Source organism: Miniopterus schreibersii, assembly GCF_964146895.1.
Source record: "Miniopterus schreibersii genome assembly, chromosome: 9".
Taxonomy (NCBI): domain Eukaryota; kingdom Metazoa; phylum Chordata; class Mammalia; order Chiroptera; family Miniopteridae; genus Miniopterus; species Miniopterus schreibersii.
This window is the reverse complement of record NC_138118.1, coordinates 9,816,664-9,842,116: the sequence shown is the minus strand read 5'-3', so window position 1 is coordinate 9,842,116 and position 25,453 is coordinate 9,816,664. Positions and strand designations below refer to the sequence as shown.

Below are 25,453 nucleotides of genomic sequence, written 5' to 3'. Positions count from 1 at the left end.
GCCCCAACACCTGCTCCTTCCACCTCCCTCCAAGGCCAGGTTTAAATTTAGAATTATTGGACTCCCCAGGGTTCCTTGCCAAAAAGCAGTGGTATGGGCAGAACTACTCTTGGCCATGGCCTGCTCCCCTCTGCTTCTCATCTCTGGCTCTGCCCCACACCAGCAAGGAGAGACAGTCTTCCTTGGGTCTCTCATGCTCCTATGTGTTGTACTGACTATGCCATGGCTGCTCTTTTCCATGGGACACAACATGGGTTGTCTACGAAGCTGGTAACCTTGACAGATGAGGCAGTCTCTCCCTCTAAGCGAAAAAAAAAAAAAAGGCTTATTTACGGCCTGCTATAAAAGCGGTAGACTCCCCAAGCTCAGGGTTCCTTAGCTGTGACAGAAACCCACTGAGAACACAGCATCCACCCAGATTCATCGTGCAGAGTGGGGGCAAGGAGAATCGATGCAAATATGCTGCTTGCTGTGCTGTGAGTAATAAAGTCCTTTGTCTCTGGAATCTCATGACTTCTGTAAATCAGACCCAATAGAATCCATATCTGATACACAGTGAAGGGTTTTAAGCACACACCTGCCCAAGTTCAAACTCCATACTGGGCCCTCACAAACAGCTGCATTTAGTCACCCACCAGCTTAATGGGTGGCCCTCTGGTGTCCTGGTCCACGCTTCATAGAACATATTTTGTTCAGGTAGAGATCCACACAAGCCCTAGAAATGGACTAAGATCCTTCAGACAGGGAATTCCAGGGTCCTAGGTACCAGGGTATGGTTTGAAGGGGTACAGTGAGAGCTCTGGGTAGACACACCCCCTTGGTCCTGCTGATCACTCTTCCCAAGCAGAGGGGTGTGGCTAGAGGAAGCCAGAGAAAGGTCCTCTAAAACATGGGGTGGAAAGCAAGGCCCTCTTGTCCGGGTCTACACTTGGCCCTGTGCTTCAGAAGGGCAGTGTTCTCCAAGGAGAGAGGGGTGCACAGCAGAACAGAAACCAAAGTAAGGACCCATTTAAAAATTAAGTGGCTGAGTTCCAGTCCCCATTCTACCTCTAAATGTTTAGATGACCTTAACCTCACTGGGCCTCCGTTTCCCCTTCTGTAAAATGAAGTGATTAGAAGTTAGGTAAGATGATCTCTAAAATACACTTCAGGTGTAAGCTCCTGTGATTCTACAAATCAGGGCTCGAGGAAGGGGTACTCACAACAAAATAAAAAATGAATAGGACAAGCTAAGTCACGAATCCCGAAAACTGTTGGGCTAGGTGGTGGTGTGTGTGTATCACTCACTCGTGCAGAAAAAAAAGAATGTAAAGAGGGAAAGACAGGACTTCTCAGGAATGAGACCAGGGCAGGGCCAGAGAGCCTGCAGCTCGGAAAGATGAACACACACAGGGAAGCCAGGAGGATCCTCCAGCAGCCACACTCGGGTCTCGCCTACACTTTAGAAGTGAAAATGCATTCCTGACTGAGCACAGGAAGGAGGCCCCCAGGGAAACTCTCTCTCATCTCACACATTTCCTGAGGGCACACAATTAGTGGATCACCAGCACGGGGGTGTGAAGGTGCTTTCACACATCTCAGCTCTGCTCCGAGGAGGCCCCAGGTGAGCGGAGCATAGCGGCAGAAGGGTTCAGAGGACCTCGTCTCCTCTCTGTCCGCCCCCCTCTGCCAGCTTTCTGAGCTCAGCTAAAAGGGTCTTTCACCTAGTGGCCAATTAATATGTGAGGTGGCTGCTGCTGAGTGTGGTACGGACCAAAAGATACAGAACTGACTCTAATCTGAGCGCTCATTTTCATCTGGATGGAAAAGTCTTTTGTGGGGGGCAGCACAGAAATAGTAACGTGGGAAAAGATATAATTTTTTCTTTAATTTGGTCAATGATGAAACACCGACGCGCCTTTCCCGCCATGTCCTGCCACATGAAACAAGAGCACCCAAGGTGTCCCGTCCCACTCCTGCTGACCCAAGTTTCTAGTCACTCATAGCAGTCACCTTGACCTCTGTCCAACTACCTCCAAAGAACAATGGTACAAGGAACAGAAACAGAACACAAACACAGGTGTGTGTCCATGAGGCCCAGCCCTGTACTTAGTCCAAACACTGGGTCACTTGCACGATGTGATGTGACGAAAGGGTCCAAAAGTCTCCCCTTACCACACACCCAAAACACCAACTCCTCATGGCCGGTTTAGGGCGGGAGACTGCCACGGTTTACGTCACAGTCACACTGGCCAGTGTGGTGCTCTCTGAGCAGGGGAGGCCTCCTTGGTGGGGAGCAGGAAGAGCTTAGAGGGACCAAGACCACCATCCCTGTGGCATCGAGAGCAGCTCTGCTTTTATTTCCTGACCCCTTGAGTCAAAATACACTGAAAGCTGCTGGATTAGAAATTATAACCCTAGGAGCTCCCTGATAAGGTTATATCTGTGGGAAGCTTATGGGTCAATCAGTTACCAACCAGGAGAGGTAAGTCGTGTATTTTTTTAAATCCTCACTGGAGTATGTTGGTTTTTTTAATCAGTTTTTTAGAAAGAGGGAGGGAGAGAAAGAGGCAGAGAGAGAAACATCGGTGTGAGAGAGAAACATCGATCAGTTGCTTCCCATATGCAGCCCAACTGGGGATCGAACCCGCAACCGAGGTATGTGCCCTGACCGGGAACAAACCTGCAGCCTTTTGGTGTACGGGACAACGCTCCAACTAACTGAGCCACCCGGCCAGGGCGGAAGAGGGACGTCTCGAAGAGGGAGAAGAAATTCAAGGAGAGCACACAGAGGACCTCGGGGGGAACCACAGTGGAGGCTCCTGACAGTCACGGGACAGAGCAGAGACCCAGGGCATCCGGTAGGTTTTGCTCAGTAGAGGTCCCAGAGGCTGAGTGACTGGGGGAAGATTCCACACAGTAAAGAAGATAGAAGAAAAACCATCGCTGACTCTGAGAAAAGAGCGAGTTATGCTGACCCCAAGCTCAAGTACGCCATATGTCCCCATGCCTCATATTATATAATATTTAATATCCTATAAAAATAGCTATGACTGTTATTTAAAAACATAAAACAATTGGCAAAATCGGGTTGCTGTTCTATGGAATAGTCAGTGTTCCTCAGATGGTAGCTATTTATCAAATCTGATAGAAATGAGGAGTCTGTAGAAATACATTTATCAATATAAAAATATGGCCAGTGTATTTTGTTAAACGGAAAATTTTCTTAACCAAAGAACACATACAATAGAAATGCACATATGTATAAAATACTCCAAATTTATAAAACGTATAAAATATTCAAAAATGTAAATATATGTCTGGGTAAAAAGGCTGCAATTTTAAAAATAACTGTATTTTCTAATTTTTTTCTACAATGGCCATGTGTGGGTTTTTGGGGGGTTGTTTTCTGTTAAAGTTTTTTTCAGGTCAGCCTGGAGAGGGAAAGAGAGATCTGCCCTTTATCACCAGCACCCGCTGTTCCCAACATAGCCTTGCTGTGCCTCTGCTGCCCCCGTGTGGCTGAGGCAAGACATGACACCTGGAACCCCAAAGCAAGCCCCAATCTGGACCAAGCTCCAAGGTTATCTTGTATGGATTCCTGTTCCCCTATCACAAGTTCACGGCCTGGACTTGTCCCACTCATGAACACCAGGCTCCCATGACAGGAAGTGCTAGGACATGCGTGGGAAGTCCTATCTCCTGATGCTAAAGAGATGGATGCAGACCCTGGTAGGGGGTCGGGACCCAGAGGACCACTCCAGCAGGAGTGAAGGTGGAGACTAACAGCCAAAGGTGACTGTGACACCAGAATCCTAAAATAGTATTGGAAACGTCTCCTTTGCCTCAGGGGGTGAAGGTGATGACACACGGGGCTGCTGATGGTTACTCACTTCTGCCATCTGTCTACAGAGCACCTGAGGCTACATGAGCGCGTGTTCCCAGAAATGCAGAGGGAAGTTCAGTGGGTACACAATGCCCAATATCCCACCCCACCATGGTAGTTTTAACTTACGATTAATCAGCCTGCTGTTTGAGCAATAAACCATGAAGATCTGATAATGTTATTATCAAACGACAGGCAAATAGATTTAACCCGAGCCTTTAGCATTTGCAAAATTCGTAGAAAGCATTAATGCTAAGCCTTAAAATGATTAACATTTTGTTTACCTAAAAGTCAATTTTTCTCTGCTTGAATTGTGGGATCTATAATAACAAAGGACAACAGGATCCCCTGGCGAATCCCCTTACTCTCAAAGCACAGGTATGCACCATGTGCACACACAAACACTCGCATTCTGTTTGAAACTCCCCAACTGCCCGTTTCTTAACCCTGGACTTTAGCCCCTTTCTCCTGCATATGACCCGGGGATAAAACTCAATGTGGTCCTCCTACAGGGTGGCTCTGGAGTCAGAATGTCTGCATTCAAATGCAGCTCTAGCATTCACTGTGTGACCATGGGCAAATCACCTAACCTTTCTGAGTCTCAGTTACCTCCTCTATATCACGGGGTAGTTATAGGACCACCTCACGGGGCTGTTGGAAGGTTAAATGAGTTAATATCTATAAAGTGCTGAAAATAGTGCCTGGCACAGGGAGTCCCAGAGAAACTCATTAACTCATTCTGTCCTTTGGTTATGTTTCAAAATGGGTTTGAAATGTAATTAATTAGATAATTAATTTTTTGAAAACAGTAATTAAAAAACAAATTTGATTTTCTCTTTTTCCCCCCCACTAATAAAGACCGTTTCTTTACTAAAATTGAGTGACAATGAAGTGGCCAGTGCCTCCTTGCCCAGCTCTCAAGGTTGATGCCCCTTTCAGGAGAATCAGGCTTATTAACTATTCTGCTCCAGGCCTCTCCTTAACCCCCTTCAATACAGCCCTTGTCAGAATCAGCCTCTTCATGTCCACGTGTTTTAGGAAAAGTAAAGAGCATGCATGTTCATGGGTGTGTATGCACAAGCATGTGTGTTCACGTATGTGGGTGTGTGGTCACATGCCTGCATGTGAGCACGTGTGTGTTGCATGTACATGTCTCTCTGTGGTACAGCTGTCCCGACCATCCTGAAACAACTATACTTGCAGTGGGATGCCCTCCACTGTCCTCCCAGCTCTGGCCAGGATCTCTCTGACCCCTTTCCCTGCTTTCCATCAGGCAGTCCCACCAGCTCCTCACTCCGGCAGCACTTACCTGTTGGTGTTCTCCAGGACCTCGACCTTCTTCCGAAGCTCCAAGTTCTCGGTGGAACAAGACTCCACCCTGCACAGGGCACAGAAAGAAGCAAATTTGTGTGATCAGTAGAGCGCTGAGCCAGGAGCTCGAGTGGGGGTAACTGGGGGTCAGAGCAGGAAGACGGGGAACCAGCTTCTCCATCGAGGTGAGGGAAAGAGCCTGGCCAACCTGAGCTGGGGAAAGGGTGAGGAGACAGAAGGGAAAAAATCGAGGTGAGTAGCAAGTGCCTCGATAATAGAAAACAAACAGGAGGGTACAAAATGTGAGCTTCCCTTAGGGTTTCCCTCCTGGTTTGCTCTCACCTCCCTCCCGCTCTCAAGGCCCATCCCTCTTCTCTCTCTGGACCACAGGGCCTGGGTGCCACCAGCTGTGCTGCAGGCCAGGAGGAATAACAGGAAACCAAGGGGCTTGCGGCAGGGCGAGAGGAGAGGAGGACCCAGGACCCCAAGACAGGAATCCGGGAGCTGGAGCGTGCATGCCCCGAGGAGGCGAACAAGAGGTGTTCACAGAAACCTCTTGACCCCGGGTGCCTACTGAAAATGATGGAACCGAAGGGGACCACTTAAGGAAAACCAACTTTCAGTAGAAACTTCAAGAGCCAGCCAGGATCCTTGACCACGCCTTTCCCCAGACACACCTGAAGATTCCTTTCGAAATCTGGGGCCTCATTCCCACCTACAAATGCTATTAGTTTTTTGGCTAGAGAATTATTTTCTAGGGCCAGTGCAAAATTGTATTTAACATGTGTTCTTCTAAAGGCCCTCCTGATATTCCAGGCTTTTCAGAAGAGCCAAAGCTGCCTTGCAGGATTTTTGTGAAAAGCCTGTCACCTGTAGCATGAATCACGGTGGGCAGAAAATAACAAGGCCAACCTGACTTTCACTCCCTGTCCGCCTCCTCCAGGGTGGGAGGGTGTGGCTGAGCGAAACCGACTTTTCGGCTGGGCTCCCTTGGGCTGTTCCAGGCGACGTGAACGTGAATGTTTGCACTGGTTTGTGAAAGGGAGCCTCCAAGGACTCAGGATCTTTGCTTGGAAATGGTGTGGTCCAAATGCCCGCTAAGGCTGAGTGCCTGGATGGACCTTGAGAATATCAGCGAAATAAATCAGACAGAAAAAGTCAAGAACCATATGATTTTACTCAAATGTGGGATAAAAAATGGAAAGGAACAGAACACAAAGAAAAAAAGAAAAGTCATAGACCCAGACAACACTATGACGGTTACCAGGGGGAAAGGGGGTGGGGAGGGTCGTAAAGGGGAGAAGGGGTCGAGTGTATGGTGAGAGGAGATTTGACTTTGGGTGGTGGGCCCACGATGCAATATACAGATGATGTATCATAGAAATTTACACTTAAAACCCATATAATCTAATTAACCAATGTCACCCCAATAAATTTAATAATAATAAAAGACTGAGGGTACCCTTACTTCTTGCCATTATCTAAGCTTCTTCTCAAAACCACTAGGTGGCAGGCGAAACACAGTTGATAGCCCAGGAGTTTCAAGCACTGGCCGCCGGGCAAGGACTTCAGGGGCCCCCCAAGGAAAGCAGGGGCCCGGCCCGCTCCCCATTCCTCTGTGGATATTGCCCGAGCAACGTAACCAGTCTGGCCAGAGACTTACTTTTTCTCCAAGCTGTCCATGTATTCTTTCTTCTTTCTCCTGCTCTCCTGCGCAGAAATCTGGGATACAAGCGAAGGAAAAACGATTAAGTTCCAGTTATATCGGAAAGCCTATGGCGTCGACGGAAGAGAGGCCATTAGCCCAGGAATCACTTCTGTGGCCTCTCCTCTTTTGTCTAACACAGAACAATGGTCTGCAGAAATTTTTATTAAAAAACCCCAATAAAATAAAAAAAGATTAAGCCAGGACTCATGAGTATTTATATTTATTTATAAATTACAGACAGACTGGGTGAAAAAGGTGAAGCGACTGAGAAGTACAGGTTGGTAGTTACCAAACAGTCACGGGGATGTAAAGTGCAGCCCAGGAAATATAGTCAATAATACTGTGATAACCGTATACGGTGCCAGGTGGGTACTGGAAATATCGGGGGGGGGGGGGACAGTTTGTAAAGTATATTATTACCTAACCACTATGCTGTACACCTGAAACTAATACACAATAATGTTGAATGTAAACTGTAATTGGAAAAAAAAAATTTTAATTAAAAACTAACTAAATAAATAAATTTCAGGCAGGCCTGCCAGAGGAAAATATTGTGCACATCATAAAGCAGAAATTTCAAAGGCTGAGATTTTTTTAAATGATGTAAATGGAAGTTCTGATATTTTCCTGCCACCCCCGGATGAATCATCTTGGGCACCGAGGACGTGAACACCGAATGGGGAGTCCACTGACCCAGAGGATGGAGGGAGGTGCTGGAGCCACACAGGGTTAGGGGGGTGACTATGCCGCCGCCCGGGGCCCGGGGAGGGGAAGGGCTGAGCCTGGGCCCCACCACGGGGGCAGCTGTTGCTGGCGGGCGGGGAGGGAGGGAAGGCGGTGGGGAGGGAGGGAAGGCGTGCAGTTCGAGTCGGTCCTTGGTCTTTGCTCACAGAAGGGCCTGAATTCGAAGGGCTCACCTTGTTCTTGATTTTCCTCCGGATTTTCTTCAGGGCCTTCTCCTCTGATTTTGTCAGGGGCAGTTTGGTGGGGATGGGATAGCCCTCGGCGATCAGTGTCCTCTTCTCCTCCTCGGTCAGGACCAGGGGGCCTGAGCCCTGCAGTTTCTGTGCAAACCAAGGACCAGAGGAGGGTCATCAAAGGAGGACAGCTGGGCACACTGAGGCCACCTCTCCCGAGGGGTAAGAAGACCCTGTTATAATGTCCTATAAAAAGGCTGAGAGAAGCCTGGCCGGTGTGGCGCAGTGGTTGAGCGTTGACCTAGAATCCAGGAGCTCTCGGTTCAATTCCCGGTCAGGGCACATGCTGGGGTTTCGGGCTTGATCCCCAGTCGGGGGCGTGCAGGAGGCAGCCGATCAATGACTCTCTCATCACTGATGTTTCTCTCTCTCTCCCTCTCCCTTCCTTTCTCTGAAATCAATAAAAATATATTAAAAAAAAAAAAAAAAGAGCTGAGAGAAAAGGCAGCCCCATCTGCTCTTGGTGATAAAAGGGTTCTCTTTGAAGTGGAAGCAGAGATGGAGCGGACACTCTCAGGTGGGGGTTATAACCTAAGGATTATCATTCAGGGGAAAGGGGAAGAAACCTCCCCCATTATTCCCCAGAAGGTACCCCGCTAGCTACCGTGTCCAAAGTAAAGGACGGGATTCATTTCTCACATCCCTGGAGGTTTCTTGGCCCTGGGGTAGGAAGGATTCAGATGGAGCCCTAGCTGGGGAACAGAGTTTGCTGTTCCCTGAAAACGCAGTTTTGTGAGACGCTCCGCACACACTGGGAGCTGCTTCTGGCCCTTCACTTACTGCTAAGGAGCCAGGGCTGCCGGGCTCCACCTGCGGGCACTTTCCATGGAAGTTTCTGGCTTCAGTGCAGTCCCAGACTGTCCATCGATTGAAGATGAGAACTGTCGCTCATCTCATGTAACCCATAATGGGACAACGTATGCACAGTTAGTCGGACTGAGCGCCTATTGCGTTTGCTCCGTGTTACGTCCATGGAGGGCTCGAAACAAACCCAGGAGCTTGTGGTCAAGGCTGAGACTGAACTGATACACAGGGAAGGACGGGAGCAGTTAGATGCTGGGCTGTAAAATTAACTCAAGGTGCATTAACAACTTGAGAAACAATACTTATATGAGTTTGTGTCCTAAGGGAAGGCTTGGGTCGGAGGTAAGGCCTGAATTGGGCGTCCTGAAGGCAGGGGGTGGTTTACACGAGAGAGGATTTGCATTCCAAGCAAAGGGCGGTATTTTGAATAGTGAAGATGCTACTCTGCCTAGAGTGGGGAAGGAGCTCTTGAAACTGCAGAGGGTTGTCCTAGCCAGTTTGGCTCAGTGGTTAGAGTGTCAGCCTGCAGGCTGAAAGGTCCTGGGTTCGATTCCAGCCAAGGGCACATACCTCGTTGCAGGCTTGATACCCGGCCCGGGTCGAGGCATGGGTAGGTAGCAACCAATTGATGTGTCTCTATCACATTGATGTTTCTCTCTCTCTCTCTCTCACTCTTTCGGAAAAAGCAATGGGGGAAAAAATACCCTGGGGCGAAGGTTAAACTGCAGAGAGGGTGGAGGCTAATACAGAGTAGAGTTACTAGGGCTTGACCCCAGCAGGCACTCGGGAAACACACCCCGGTTGTGGAGAAGGCTGGGACCCTGGAGGGCTTCCTCCATGAACATGCAGGATGGACAGACTGTGGGAAGACAGAAGCTCTGCTTGTCATCGAAGGGGCCAACGGTGAGTGGAGACGGTAAAGGCGGGGTGGAAAGAGCTCATTCCCCTGTCCTTAGTCATGGTGATAAGAAAGCACGTGGCCCTAGAACTCTCTGGGACTAAATTCAAATTTTCAAACTTATGTTGATGGGCAATTCTTACAGAATTTTCAAATATATGATTTCATTCAAATTTCTCTATATGATATTAGAAATTCAATAAATTGATTATAATGTTTAAGATATAGTAGAAAATCAATGAATTCCTCAGTACCATAAGAAGTTCATAGCCTATCCCTATTTTTTACGTGGAAAACGGTGCCCTTATATACGCTAAGGATGAACGACGTCATGACTTCTAACTTGTCCCTGGGTTAAAGGCCGTACCACAGGACAAAGGGTTAAACTACAATTTTAGAGCTTTAGGCATCAAAGCGTTTAATTCCTGACAGATTTTTAAGTTCACCAAAGATTGTTTATTTAAAAACAAAGTTATCCTAGAGCTGTATCAAAAACAACAAACCTGTGCTCACATCACAATGTAATTTTGATAGGAACATTCTGTTATTTTTACAAGGCAGAATTGGGTGTAACAGTTGAAATAAACTTAATATCATGTAAATAAAATAAATAAAATTAAATAAAATAAAATATAAAATAAATAAAAACATTAAAAATTTTAAAAATTAATAAAATAAAATAATAAAATAAATAAAATAAAATAAAAACAAAGTTATTTCCTACTGTAGCTCGTAAGGATCGCCTAGACTGATGGTAAATATGTGTGATACGATTCAGAAAAGCAATACGTTTTTATTCCTGGTGCCATAACTATGTAAAATAAACATATGATGAAACGGGAGGTGTGCACAGGAAGAGAACTGTGTTACTAGGTGACACCACGAGCCATTCTTAAAAATGTTCTTTAAGATCATCACCCTGCTTTAAACCTAAAACGTCTTTACAAGAAGAATCCTGTGGCCTTGAACGACAGCCACTCTAGGTGAAGGTCCAGGGGACAGACGGACAGATGGACAGGGCTCACGCCCAGAGGATCCGGGGGAGACTTACATGCGGAGCTGTGAGGAGCGGGGAGCTGGAGAGGGCGGAGGGGGCCCGTGGCACGGCCCTGGCTGGGCTGTGGGTCTGAGGCAGGCCAAAGGGGTGCAGGCGCGGGTTGGGGCTCAGGCTGCCCTCCGAGTCACTGCTGTGGCTGCTGGGAGGGGTGGGCGGGAGGTGCAGGTGGTCCACGGAGGCTGGGGAACAGAGAGCAGGTTTCATCCATCAGAGGGCAGCGAGGCAGGAGCCGGGGGCAGGTAATAAACTACACATCAGACAGCGGAAGGTAGGGCCACTGAACAAACCAAGCCGACAGAGAAAGATCTCCGAGATGTACTGTTAAGGGGGTGGGGGTGGAGGGGATCAAGGTGCAGAAACGCGTATAAAGGAGCCCTCCTTTCGTATGGAAAAGGAGGAGAGAATAGAGGTGTGTTTGCTCTCTCTGCATAAAGAAACGCTGGAAAATAGATGAGAAACTAATCAAACGATGACCGAGTGGCAGGGGGACCAGAGGGTCGATGGGGAAAATGCTGGCATAACTTTTCACTGTCTTCATTCTGTATCATTTCTATAGTTGGACTTGTAAACATTGTGACTGTATTGTGATCTTTTAAAAAAAGATAAGAAAAGAGCAAAACGTGGGAGCCCGTGAGGGTTCGAGGAAAGCTCATTTGTCTCTGGAGGGTGGGCATGGTCGACCGACCCGCAGGCATTAGAAAGTGCTAAATCCATCAGTAGACAGAGAAGCAGGCACTGGAAGCCAAATGGGGTTCTGCAGAGTCCCCTGCGTCTGAGTCCATTCTTCCCCATCTTCAGGGAGGTACATGCACTCTCCCAAGGCCCTGGAGCCTCGGTCAGTATCAATCATATCAATCACGTGTCCCCAGGGCAGCCGGATGGGCTCCAGAAGAAGAGAGAATCCACTGAGTTCAACCCTACAGAAGAGCTCTGGGGTCTCCCTCCTTTTTCCAATTGGCGGATCTCTCCGCTGTTACTGAGCCAAGGGACACAACCTTGGTGAGCCTGTCACCTCACACCCGTCCTGGGTCCTCACGCACACCTGGGCTGGCTTGGCCAGAGGACCGCCAGGGGCTGTAAACAGTACAGGGGCTGTGCAATAAACCCGACAAGCTCGGGAATCACGAGGCAGGCCTGACAAGCCCAGCGGCCAAAAGCAACCACACAGGACGTCTGATCACAAATTCCTAACTGGGCAGGTCCTGGTGGGCCCACAGGCTTCACCTCCCAGGCCCACAGCTTCCTTGGCAAAGGTCAATTTTTATCTTAAGTGAGCTCTGCCCACTGTTCTCACGCAGACCGGATAGCATACCTTTGAAATGTTAGAGCAACTTCCTTTCCCTACGCCTCGAAGGCACAACCACCCACCCCAGAGCCAAGACCACAGAACCCCTCATTGTTATCTTGTTTCACACCCATGCATGTTAATTACGAACTAGCCCACTTTGCCTTTTATCCAACCCCAGAGATCTCCCCCCCTCCCCTCCCCTTTGCCCTTTCCCGCCTCCTTAATCTACCACCAGTGGATCTCATGGAACCTCCTCTCATCTCCTCCTTTGATGGCAATGTGTAAAATAAGCCGCAGAACTGCCATGCTCCACGAGCACCTTCTCAATCTGTTGAGATTTTCCTTCCTGGAAATTGTCGTCAGTTTAGCTCAAATAAACTCATGTCCATGGGGCCATGGGAAGGCGGCAGCCTTCCTCTCTTTTCTTCAAATAGATGGACTAGCAATGGAAAGGGCCTTTCTGAGAAAAATGGGCCCACCCAGGGCTGCCTGTGGGGGTGACCAGCAGCGGGCAGGTGGCTCACTCTCCTGCTGAAACACCTGACTATCGGAGGGACAGGGGACAAGTCACGTCCCACTCAGCCGCCCCCTTGCGACCACGGCGTCCCATCTCCATTCACAGCCCCCACTTCTCCCCATACTCTCTCATTCTATCCCTCCTTCGCTCTTTTGCTAACATGCTACTTTTTGCTAGCAGTTTCCCTATTTCTCTGCCAAATCCTTTCCAAAGAGCTCCCTGGGCTTTGCAGTGTCTATGGGCACTCTTAGGGCTAAGGAATATTCTAGAACAAGCCTATATACCTCTATTGTCAACGCTCCTTCCAACAATCCCAGGCGGCTGAGGGGGGAAGGTAGGCACCTTAAATACGTGCTGGTCTAGAAAGGGGTCCCGGGTGTGTTAACCAAGGTTTTCCCGACACTTCGAATACCTCTGGCACTCGAGGGTGTTAAGTGAATTAAACGGGAAGCCATTAGACTGAGGTGCTTCCAAGGCCCTGGCGGCCTACGTAAGCAACCCAAAACCTAAGCCTGTGAATGCTTCAAGGTCACCAAACTGAAACCTAAGGATACCAATCACGAGCAGCAGACTAGGCTTCACGCCACACCAGCAATAATCTCGCTCTGCTCGGCCTCTTCTCTGAGCCTCTCCCCCAGCTCGCTGGTGGAGCGCTTCTAACCACGTTCGGTTTGGTGCTGCCGGGTTCCAATCAATTTTTGCTCAAATACACTCAAAACGTATAATACGCCTCAGTTTATCTTTCAACAATGCTTATTTTTAAAAAGCATTGTAAAATGCTTGTAAACAAAAACAAGAGTAGACTAACCTATTAGGGGCTCCCACCGTCTTCCACGTGGGGCTGTGACTTTCTGGAGAACTAGCCAACTGCTTCATTGTCCCTTTCACTTGGTACAGCCCAAATTATCCTAATACTTTTCTCCTTTCTAAGGAGAGGACACCCCACAAAGAACCACAACAAAACCATAAATGTCAGGAAACGTGAAGCGCACTTGAGTCTGCTCTCCCCTCCCTATTAAGGGGTTACTGTCTTGGCCACAGGTGCCTCCGTCTCCGATTTCTAAACACCATCTGAAATGCGGCTCTTAGGTTACTAAAAGGGCTGGGACACCAGGCCGCTCTGCCTAGAAGCTCTGAGGCGTTCAAGGATATTGAATTTCCCGATCTGCTTGTCTAGGATAATGAAGGACTGCTGTTTACTCTGGAGACACCTCTCCTCCAGTGACCCCGGAGTCCGCAGCCACTGGGGGACTCGCTAGTACAGTTTCCATGCTTTCCGAAGCAGACTGCAACCTAAATGAAGAGAGCAACACGTATCTGACAGAGTACTAACCAGAGTCATAAAAATAGAAGTAAAACGACCGCAGGATCTAAAGCCGAAAGGCACAAACGCGTATCACTCGGTGCAAAGAAGTACTGTCTCAATATGATTCTAGTCAACATGATTAATTTTTAAAATTTCGCCTTTTACTGATAATAAAGGCAGATGCCAACCCTGATTCAACGGTCACAATCAAACCCTAAATTAGTTTCTTGCAGAATGAAGGTAGACGGTGTCCGTGAGAACTGCTCATACACACGTTACGTATACACCAAGCACACACTCCTCTTCTACGGCAAATGCATATATGAGTTTCTTATTTGTTGACCACATAATGTGCTATCCTTGTATGAATGAAAAGGAATGTCACAGCCTGGCTGAAGGCACAGAGTTAAGAAGAGCAGGACCCTTGCAGGAGGGTCTCAATAAACAAGGCAGAGAGACCCTCACTGGTGTCTCTGTGACTTAGGGGTCTGCGGTCGGGCTTCCTAACTGTGGGCTTCCTATGAGAACAAGAGGGCGTCGTCAGAAAAAAACTGACATAGAGACAGAAAAACATGAAACTATGACCACTGGTGACCGAGGGGGCTCAGGAGAGGGGACAGACCTTCTTTGGGAGAGAAGTTGAGGAACCGATCCACTTCATGAGGCTCCAGCTTAATCTTGGGGATGACAGTCTGGCACGAGGAATCAACCTAAAGGAAGAATTTCAGACACAGTTTTTAAAAACCAGTAACACCTCCAATGAAACGCCCAAGGGAGCTATTTGTCATCTGCGTCTCCCTCTGAGGGGCAGCCCCGCACCTCCGGGGCCTGAGGCCCAGCTGAGCACAGGCGGCTCTGCAGGGAGGTGGGTTAGCCATAACCTCCCTCTCATTGCCAAACCTGGCACTGCAGCGGATGGAACCCTCAAAACCCTCACATTAAAAGCCCGGGCTCACTTACCAGTCCTCTTTCTACTGTTTTTATAGGAATAGAAATGCATTTTATCACATAATAGTCTGAAAATTTTTTTTTTAAATGTATATTTTTATTGATTTCAGAGAGAGGACAGGAGAGGGAGACAGATAGAAACATCAATGATGAGAGAGTCATTGATTGGCTGCCTCCTGCACGCCCCTCACCGGGGATCAAGCCTGAAACCCAGGTATGTGCCCCAACCGGGAATGGAACCATGACCTCCTGGTTCATAGGGTGATGCTCAACCACTGAACCACACCGGCCGGGCTGAGACATTTTTAACGAGCCCCAGGCCTGTACCAGTTTGTGCTGAGTAGGCACTGGGTGAGCCAGGCCTCATTCATTCTATCCAGGCTCCCTGATGACCAGCAACATCTACCCATGAAATACGAGGAAGGGAAAGGAGAAAAGGCACCTGGTCCATGCACAGGAAGCAAGGCCCTGACCCTGACCTTTCTAGCCAAATACTTAAAAACAACTGAACTGCCCTGGATAGCACCAAAAGGTTGCTGGTTCAATTCTTGGTCAGGCCACATGCCCGGGATTTTGGGCTCGATCCCCAGTAGGGGGTGTGCAGGACTCAGTCGATCAATGTTACACTCTCACATCAATGTTTCTCTCTTCTCCCATCCTCTCTCTCTAAAAATCAATAAACTATTCTTTAAAAATAAACAAACAACTCAACTGAAGTAAAGTCTGGGTAGCCAGGAGCCCAGTCCAATGAGAGACTCAGGCAGCTACTGGGCGAGGAGCCCTCGAGGGCAGGTGCAGATGCTCTGCCCACCCCCTCATCTTCTCATAAACAGACTGTAAAGAGCACCAAGACTGACCAGGCACCCAAGCGGGGGCGGCTCCACTGCTCTGTGCCACCTTGTCCTGAACAGGTAGATGACCACACTTCGCTCGGAGCAGATCTGACTTAAAGAATGTCGGTGGAGTCATTGTTTGTCACCTGAGACTTTAAGTTCAGAAAACTTAGGACTGGCTCCAACATTGGTAGGAAGAAGCACAAGTATGATTCTGGCCCATCGGCAGACAATGGAAATACCCAGAGAGAAGATGAAATTCTACTTGCTGTCGGCGTGGAACCGAGCAAGAAGAAATTCCCAATTTCTTACGCTTTCCATGGGCAACACAATATGAATTGGTAGGTGGGAGATCCTGGAAGCGGATCACTGCAACTCAGCCTTGCAGCAGGCAAGTAAATTACACAGGCTCTAGCATCCCCCATAGCCGCGGGTCTGTAAGCCACGGGTTGCACGATCACCTTAACCAGGCCCTTCCCGCTGGCTTAAAAATCACACCCAAGGGGAATTTCCTGTGGGGTTTTTTGTTTTTTTGTTTTTTAATACCATGGATATCCATCTGTTGTTTTTTTTCAATTTTATAATAGCTATCAAAGAAAAACTAAAATCATACTTGCTACCAATTTTTCTGGACAATGCCCTTAGAGGAAATTATACAGTCAGGGCTGACACCAAATCAACATACCCTTGATACATACACACACACACAGTTATATTCCTTAGACATATACAGCCACTAGCACCAGAGTAAATGCCTCATTAGAGAATGAGAGTCTTTGGATCCCCTCTGTTTATATGGAAGACAATTGAGTGTGTACCCCAGTATCCATTTCCAGAGGAGGTTCCTCCTTTTCAAACGGGGTGGAGATGGCTGTGATGGTCAGAGTGACAGAGGGGACGAGTCCCGGGGGTGACTCCTCCGTAATCGGCTCGGTCTTGATGGTGGTTGAAGGAAAGTCCGCAGACAGGTACCATTTCTCACTCTCCACTTCATCTGTGGGAAAAAGACAAGCACACCTGTGACCTGGCTCAGGGCATCGGGCATAAGTCAAACAAAGGACCACTGATCTTTCTCGGAAAAAAATAAACTAACAGCTCCAACAAAGAATTATTAAGAGTAGAATAAAAGGAGGGTGTGAGAGAGAAGCTAAATGGATAAAGGAATAAATGGCAAAGTAAGAGGCCATACTCGCATTCACTTGAGTGTAACTAAGCCTAAAGGACTCTAGAAGGATCCATAGAAAAGAAACTTGGCTTCCCGTACACGCAGGAAGGAAACTGGGTGAATGGGAGACGGGATAAGATGGAGAATTTCAATGTGTCATGTGCAATACTTTCTGGTTTTCAAACCAAGTTAATGTGTTATCTATTTCAAAGTAAATAAATAAGCACATTTAAAAATAAGAAAGAAAGAAAAGCGAACGGTTGGCCGCCAGGGTCTCAGGAGAGAGGACCACAGACAATGGTTAGGAGGCATCTCCACCCTTCTCCCAATGGACAGTCTCTGCTTTCTTTCTTTCTGTTCACTCTCTGTCTTTTGTCTTCTTTTGTTTCCCTACAACCCCACTTACGCTTTAAACCAGACTTAGACGGTCAGAACTTTACCTAGGCCTCTGGGAAACCAGAGTTTATCGCTACCACCTGCCCCTTGATGAAACGGGCTACATATTCATCCCGAGAAAAGGGCTCGACCTTGGGGAGTCTGGGTCTGGGTTTCCCACTGGCTTTTGTGATCGTGACAAGGCCCGGGGGCGGCAACGAAGCAACACAACAGAGCAGGTGGAAGCACCTCTACCACTTAACACACATTCCTCGACGACCCCCGCCCAGCCCAGGGGTTCCAGACCTAGTACCTCAGTGCAGCCCTGGAAGAGCAGGGAGGAGAGCAGGAAAGGAAAAGGCAAAGAGATTGCAAATGGGCGCAGAACAGGAAAGAACAAGCCGGGGATTCTCCAAAATCAGCATTCCTTACCCAACCCGTTTTACTAAAATGAAGAGAAAATAAAGCAAAGGTATGCTCCCTGGCTCTGTGAAGACATTTATACACTCACACCACATGCTTGGTGAGGCACGACTGCTCAGGGGAGCAGTGGTTCACATTATGAAATGATTTTACACTCAAGTACTGGACTTAAGTCTTCTCATAAAAAAGTACCTGAAAGTCACCCTCTACTGTCAGGGGTGGGGAAGAGCGGGCACTGAAGCAAAAAACTAAAGTTTGCCATTATTCTTTAAAAAATACATATATATTATTGATTTCAGAGAAAGGAAGGGAGAGGGAGAGAAACATCAATGATGAGAGTCATTGATTAGCTGCCTTCTGCACGCCCCCGGCTGGGGATCGAGCCCACAACCCAGGCATGTGCCCTGACCGGGAATTGAACCATGACCTCCAGGTTCATGGGTCGATGCTCAACAGCTGAGCCATAGCTGCTGGGCTGAGGTTTGCAATTATTAAATGGTATGTCATGAGCAACTTCCTTCCAACAGAGGGAAGAGTGACTTTCACATTCACAAAGGAAAATGGTCTGCCCCCTAAATCCAATTTATTATTGATTTCAATATCCCAGCCCCAATTTAGTTCCCAGAGTTAAATGGAGATGCGCGAGAGGATGTTTTGCTTTTAGGGCTAGTTCTACAGTGCTGCTGAGTGCGGCGGAGTGACGGGGGAATTTCCATCTTTCTTGGGGTGAGCGGGGTGAGAGCCACTTCCCTCCGGAGGAGGGGTAGGGGAGGGAACAAAGGGCCTTTGATGGCAGCGGGAGGAGGGAGACCACACTGTACTCGACACAGAATTCTGCTGGCCAGATGGGCGCCCAGCTCAGCTCAGAGAAGCAGCCACACGGGGAGCCCAAAGGAGACTCTAACGCCTCTCCCCAAAGGAGCTTAGGAACGGGACCACTGTCACCTGCAAGAAAGAAACACCGAAGGCGGATGTGGGGACACAGAGAGCAGAGCTCACACTTGCTCCATGCCACAATCACACTGAGCAATATTTATTTCTGAAAGAGATCGTATGATGAAACACAAAGCCTCCGTGCACAGTCCAATTAACAGTCAGGAGATATTCCTTAGAAAAAGGCCACACGCAGTTACCAGGAAATTGAGGCGAGCCAGGTCTCCCGGCCGTGAAGTTATGAAAACTGGGATGAAACTTAAGTCACGAGGCAAACAAAGGAAAAAGCAAAAATAAACACAAAAAGCAAATACGAAGTTATGACAGAATGAAGATAAGTAATGGAATTGGCTCTCCCAGTCTCACTGAGGCGTTCTCAAAGCGCGCACATTCACAAAGCAGGTCAAGGTAGTTCACGGTCTTAATGTTCAGTGCCCTGTACCCTTATTTTAAAAGAAATTTATATATATAAAGTCATTGCTCTATCAGGGATGGAGACAGAAGGACAAACCACGACACGTGAACTATGAAACCAAACTTCCTCTCTCAAATATAACTGAGCTCTTCAAGCGCGGGGCCCGAGGAAGATGCTTCTCCTTCCCCGGGCCTTTTCGAGGACAAACAGCTGGTATTGCCGCGATACTTCCACCCTCCAGCACAGCAGCTCAGTCTGCTGTCCTGAAAGATACTTTCTTAAAAATATATGTTCTTACTGATTTCAGAGAGAGGAAGGGAGAGGGGGAGAGAGAGAGAAACATCAATGATGATAGTGATTGATCGGCTGCTTCCTGTGTTGCTCAGGATCGAGCCCACAACCCGGCCGTGTGCCCTGAGCGGGAATCGAACCCTGACCTCCTGGGTAATGGGTTGGGGTTCAACCACTGAGCAACACCATCCGGGCGAAAGATACTTTCTGAGTTAGAGGTTTATGGCCATCAAGCTCAAATACATCATTTTACAGATCAGGAAACAGACAGGTAAGCACAGTGCAAATTCATGGCAGGACCCAGATCTCTGTACTCCCAGCCAGTGTTCTTTCCATTAAGGAAGCAACTAAACACGCAGACAAAGATTTGTGCACACGTCTGCTCAGGACAGCATTATTTATAATCACACAGCACTGAAAACAAACAAAACATTAAAGAGCAAGGGCAAGGTTAACGAACTATGGTGCACCCACACAATGGACTATTCACATATCCAGTAATACAATATTACATTAACAACAAGGCAAAGATTTATGATAAAATATTAAGAAAAGACCTGGATATTAATTTACATACTGTTAATGAAGAAAGCGATAGAAAAAAAGACCAAAGGAAATATGCCGAAAGCATATCTCTGGAGAAAAATTCAGAACACGTGGCATTTTTGTTTTTAAATTTTACGCTATTTCTAAATGGCCTATACTGGGAATATATTGTCCCTGGATGTTCACACGTGGGCATGGCCAGCTTCTTCCTGTCCTATTTTATACCTTCGGATGGTAATTATTAGATAGAAGCCCCAGTGGCTCAAGGGGTCCATTCAGCATCCTTTGCCTCAACAAGAGTCAATGAGTGCCTCACTATATATGTAATAAATTACATTACTGGCTCCAGCTGTTCACTCCTCCAGCTCTCCACATCTCCTGCCCCATATTTTGTAGTATCCTCCTGCTGTGGACTAATCCCCACCCTGGGACTGGCCACATGACTTATGGTGGTCAATGGAGGTTAGCTTCCTAACACAAGTGGAGTCTCAAAAGGCATTTGCACAACTGGAGTTACACACTTGTACTTTTGCCATCACATGAGAAGGATGTGTCAGAACAACCTCCTGATCCCAGGGGAAGGATGACAGACACATAGAACAGAGTTACCCGCAAATGAGCCTGGCTAAACTCAGCCAGCTCTCAGCTGGCTTAGGTGTGGGTGCATCTAACTCAAATGGCAAAGTCGCTCAGCCCCCCAAATCAGCCAGCCTCCAGCCAAGACACAGACATGTGAGCTATGATAATAAATGACTGTTGTTAAAGCTAACGAATTTTGCATTATTTTGTTATGCGGTAACATAGCTGGCTGATACAATATAGTCGAATATATACCCAAGAAATTAAATCATTACATCAGAACCTATTGCAACAAAAGAATTACACTTCATTTCCCTAATAATTTCTCTAAACCATCCACTGTGAACCATATCAACACATATTTTTTAGACTGACTCATTAGGCGTCCCAGTTACATTACTGAATAAATGAGAAGAAAATCAGCCAGTAAGAAGCCTGGTGAGAAATCCCAGTGGCAGCTGGAATTAGAAAAAAGAACTTTCATTCTGAACTTCTGGGTGTTGGCTGGTCTCTGTCCCTCGTTGGAAATAAATATCAAATCAGAGAAAACAACATGACAAATGTAACCTATGAGGTAGGAGGTTAACAAAGGATAGAGTAAAAGGAAACGAGTAGAGCATGTATTATAATTTTCCACCTGACCTTATTTTTGAATTTTTGTTTTATTGGCAAAAAAGATCAACAGGGCCACCATAGCTTAGAACTGGGATTATCCTTAGATGTTTGGGTTACTGGCTAAACTACAAGAACAAGTGTGAGCACATACACTACACCCTCTAATTTCTAAAGCTTGAAGCTCCGATATTGAGTTAAAAAAACGTTTTCCCCTAAATTGTGTTCATACACCTTTTAAGATTCATTGCAGAAGGAAAACATCACCCAATAAGGTCAGCAGTGCCCACTGCGGGGAGTGGGATGAACCCCTGCCAATGTCATCTGATTTCATTTAAACAGCTTCCTGTCAAAGGTCAGGCCCAACTGCCACATTTCCTCAGCATCACCACTCAGCTATCAGCAAGAAAATAAAAACAAGCCACTGTCTCGTGGGGATGAGCAAGTCCTTCACATCCAAAGACAAAATGGAGCAGCTGTGAGCAATGGAGCTGGACGCCAAGAGTATTAAGACAGGAGAGTGAACGGAGGAGCTGAAGAAGACATGAAATGTAAGCCAACGTGGAGGCAACACCAAAATGCAGGTCCTCAACCATTTCCATATGTCCTGCATAAATAACTGCATTGAATAGATGCTGATTCCTGGGGAGGGGGGAAGAAAAGACTAAACTCTAAATTAGGAGCACATGGTATCTTTATAAATGTTATACTATACAGGGTGTCCCAAAAAATGTATACATACTTTTAACAGCTGATAGCTCAATTTTGAAAATGAAATGCATTTTAATAAACACAGCCCTTATGATTATACATAGTGCGTGTATACATTTTTGCAAAAACCCTATATATGTATATATGTATGTGTATACATGTGTGTGTGTGTATATATGCAAATGCACATATATACATATGTGTACACATATAGTGTGTGTATATTCTTAAAAAGAGAAATCACGTGGGACAAATACCACTTATATGATATACTTACGTATATATCCATTTGCTATTTCTATAACATGTCTTAAGTGAAAAGAAAATTTTTGTCAATGAAATAAGTATGCCCCATCTAAATCCCTCAGCATTTGATAACTGTTTTGCCCTTTGAAAATTTTCAAAGGAGTGAGCAAATCTTGACCAGTTTTTGACATAAAAATCTCTTCAAGAAAAACGGTAAGGCTGGGTTCTAGAGGCTGGGCAAGGGCGAATTCCATTGGATGTGCCAGAATCCTACGAAACTACAGCTGCTACAAGTTCGAATGGCAGATAGAGCCTGTCTGCCTGTGGTCCCCTTCCTGGGTGACTTAACTCTGAAATAACCTTCAGTCATGAGTGGCAGGACAGGGTGTTGACAATAGTAAACATAGTAAGTCCTTAACTATGAGTATTTACTATGTGCTAAATATCGTTCTAAATGCTTTACATATATTACCCCCACTTTAGAGACAAGGAAACTGAGACATTAAATAACTCACCCGAAGTTACACAGCTGGTGCATGGCAGACAAACCACATGCACAGCTATGCTTGTGGCCACTCCAGTACATTGCTTTTCAAGATTTCATTGATTAAACAGAGCTCTAGCCAAGAGAGGTTATTCTTCAATTAATGTTATCTTGAGCCCATAACTAGCGACTTCAAAAGGTGCCGTATTGGGTCTGCCTATGCTTCTTTTCTATGCCAGTTAGTAAATTATGTATTTAATTATGTAAGAATTTACATAAAGGCAACAACAATAATAATAATAATATCTAATACTTATTTAGGGCTTGCTAATTGCCACGCACTCTCCTAAATGTTTACTTAATACATATTAACTCATTGAATCCCTACAACAACAGTATGAGGTAAGTATTATTCCCATTTTAAAGGTCAGAAAAGTGAGGCACAGAGTTGAGCAACTTGCCCAAGATCCCACCATTCGTAGGAGACAGAGCCCAGATTCAAACCCAGGCAATCTGACTCCAGAGATAAACCGTGATATTCCACCGGTGCTCTGCTTTCAGCACCTCAGGCCCTCCTGCAGCACGCAGTGGTTAGAGTATGAATTAGATATCTGTGGGACAAAGGACTGATTTCAAGAGATTCGTTTTTAGCAAATAAATAATTGTTTTCTTCACGGAACATATGATTCTCACTCATGAATTTCCCATGTATTTTAATTGCTAGATAGGTGTAAACATTGCCTTCTTATACTATTACAGCACTGCAATGGCTAGGCAGACAAAAAAGTCATTATTGCACCTTAAAAAAACACAAAAAACAGAGAAGCATCATTCCTTTTTACCTGTTAGAAAAAGAAAATGAAAGGTAATGCTGCCTGGCTGACGTGGCTCAGTGGTTGAGCGTCGACCCATGAACCAGGAGGTCACGATTTGATTCCTGGTCGGCCACATGCCCAGTAGGGGCAGCCGATTGATGACTCACTCTCATCATTGATGTTTCTATCTCTCTCTCCCCCTCCGTTCATCTCTCTGAAATCAATAAAAACATATTTTAAAAATAAATAAATAAGTAAAATAAAAAGTACTGCCAAAAAAGGTGATTTTGGTGATGGATAGCCCAGGCTTCAGACTCAGAGAGGACGACCATTCCTCTGCATGCCCAGCCCAACATCAGGCTCTTTCTTCAGCCCACCCATGCCCGGGGACCCAGGTGCCCTCTGGGGGTAGATGACGGGCACACCTTTCTTTCCACCCCTGAATCCACCCCCTCTAACTAAGATGACTCAGGCCGATGCTCTGGTCAGTGGCTCAAACTAAACTCGATGAAAATACACCAATTCATCACTCCTCTGACTGTCCCTCGGGTCCCACTTCCTTGGGACATTGCAACACCAAGTGTCTCCAACACTGCAAACTGGAAACCCGTGTCATCATGACTCATCTCCACCCTGTACTCAGCATACTCGATCGTGTGGAATTCTGCCCTGGGTTTCATCTAAACATTTCAAAGCCCGTTGTTTCCTTTGCCAGGCATGTTATACGCCTTTCTATGTCCCCCGGCATTACTTCGGCCGTGCACACCTTCCCTGCTCTGGCACCATCAGCCAGGAGACAGTCTTTTCTTTCCTAGTCTCCAAAAACCTCCATTCCACTTTCCTAAGGCCCTGTTGCCCAACCGACGTTGAGTCACTGCCTCCCAGCAGACGGCCCCATCTCCCCTGAGCTCCAACATACCAGCAGCGCCTGCTCAGCTGTGGCTCACAGACTACTCTTCTCATTCCCACCTGGGAAAACAGCTCCATAAATCTACTTTATCTCTACTAAGCCAGCCTACAGCCACCCATAGCCCCTGCTAGCTCTAGAAATCCAACTAGCTTAATCGGAAAGAAGATAATTATTATTTATGTCTCTGGTCCCACCTCTCTAGACCTGAAACAGCCACAGTGACAGCCCCTCATCCCACCCAAAATAAAGTTGCCTTGGCTTGTGCGTGGTACAGATACTGTACTAGACCACTTCTGTATTAGTATACACTATGCTGAGTCTGTTGGTATTTTATTTATTTTCTAACTTTGTTCTTGCGCCATCTGGAAGGACAGGGACCGTGTCTAGTTCTCTCCAAACAGCCGCAGTCCACAGCACTACTAAGTTTTTTCCCTTAGAAAAAAGACTGCAATTAAGGAACAAAGCAAATGAATACCTAGCCCTCCAATTTAATTACAGAGGAACATGAGTAAGATGGTAACTCGTGAAGATGCCCCCCATGTGGTGAGACGCGAGATTTGGTCATTCGAAGACAAGCTTTCATTCCTCAGTCAGGGCATAAAAATAGACGCGGACATTTTACATTCCACTTGGATGTTTCTGCTTATCTCTTTATAGCCTCCTTTATTTTTCCAAACAGAAAACCCTGCCTAGCCTCTGGTTAGCAGCCTTAATCATGGGAAGAAAGGATCGGGCTGGATGTAGGAGGTCTTTCTGGGAGTTTCGAAGGCCGAGCCCACATTCCTAGGCCTGGCTCCTGTGGTCGCTGAACCACATGAAGTTCTTTAGCTCAAGTGTTTCAAAAAGTCTACGAATTTAGCCCTGAAGACAGATGACTCCTATGTAATCTTAGACCAGTGTTTCCCAACCTTTTTTTTTTTTTTCTGACAGACTCTTTTGAGGATCTAAAAAAAAAAGTTATAATATGCTGTCAGCAGAAAAACTGACGAATGTTGATAGCCCCCAAATTCTGTACGCAACTTGAAGGGTCTGCAGTCCATCTGAGGTCCATGACGCGATGGCAGGACACGAACATCTATAGTTGCCCCATAGAATTGGCCTGGGGTTCAAGGAGGGAGGGAGAAGAAGATGGAAGAGTCAGCAAAGAAAGAACAGGGAAGGAAGAAGGGAAAGAAAGAAAGAAGGGTTAGGTTGGGAGAGAGAAAGAGATGGGGAAAGGGGAGGAAGAGGGAGAAAAAGAGAAAATCCTAACAAGCTTGGAGAGAGTCTCTACTCAAAGTGTTTCTCTTATCACTTTCTTTCAGGCCCAGAAGCAATTATAGGAGAATTGCACTTAATCGAAGTGAAACTGGACAAGATGGCCTGATTCACTGGCTTTCCCAGGTATAACAAAATGCTCACCCACTACCCATCACTAGAAACAAGGGCTCCTAGCT

General features: G+C 46.7%; 1 protein-coding gene across 1 annotated transcript in view; it reads right to left on the bottom strand.

Annotated features, from left to right (window-relative positions):
• The window catches only part of CREB3L2 (cAMP responsive element binding protein 3 like 2), a 100,297-nt gene that overhangs the window by 13,415 nt on the left and 61,429 nt on the right, over positions 1 to 25,453 (bottom strand). Inside the window, exons 3-8 of the mRNA XM_081147807.1 lie at positions 16,331 to 16,506; positions 14,354 to 14,441; positions 10,615 to 10,799; positions 7,802 to 7,948; positions 6,840 to 6,898; positions 5,175 to 5,243 (exon numbers count right to left, since the gene is read on the bottom strand). Of these exons, the coding sequence (XP_081003933.1) occupies positions 5,175 to 5,243; positions 6,840 to 6,898; positions 7,802 to 7,948; positions 10,615 to 10,799; positions 14,354 to 14,441; positions 16,331 to 16,506 (724 nt within the window). The remainder of the gene's footprint in view (positions 1 to 5,174; positions 5,244 to 6,839; positions 6,899 to 7,801; positions 7,949 to 10,614; positions 10,800 to 14,353; positions 14,442 to 16,330; positions 16,507 to 25,453) is intronic.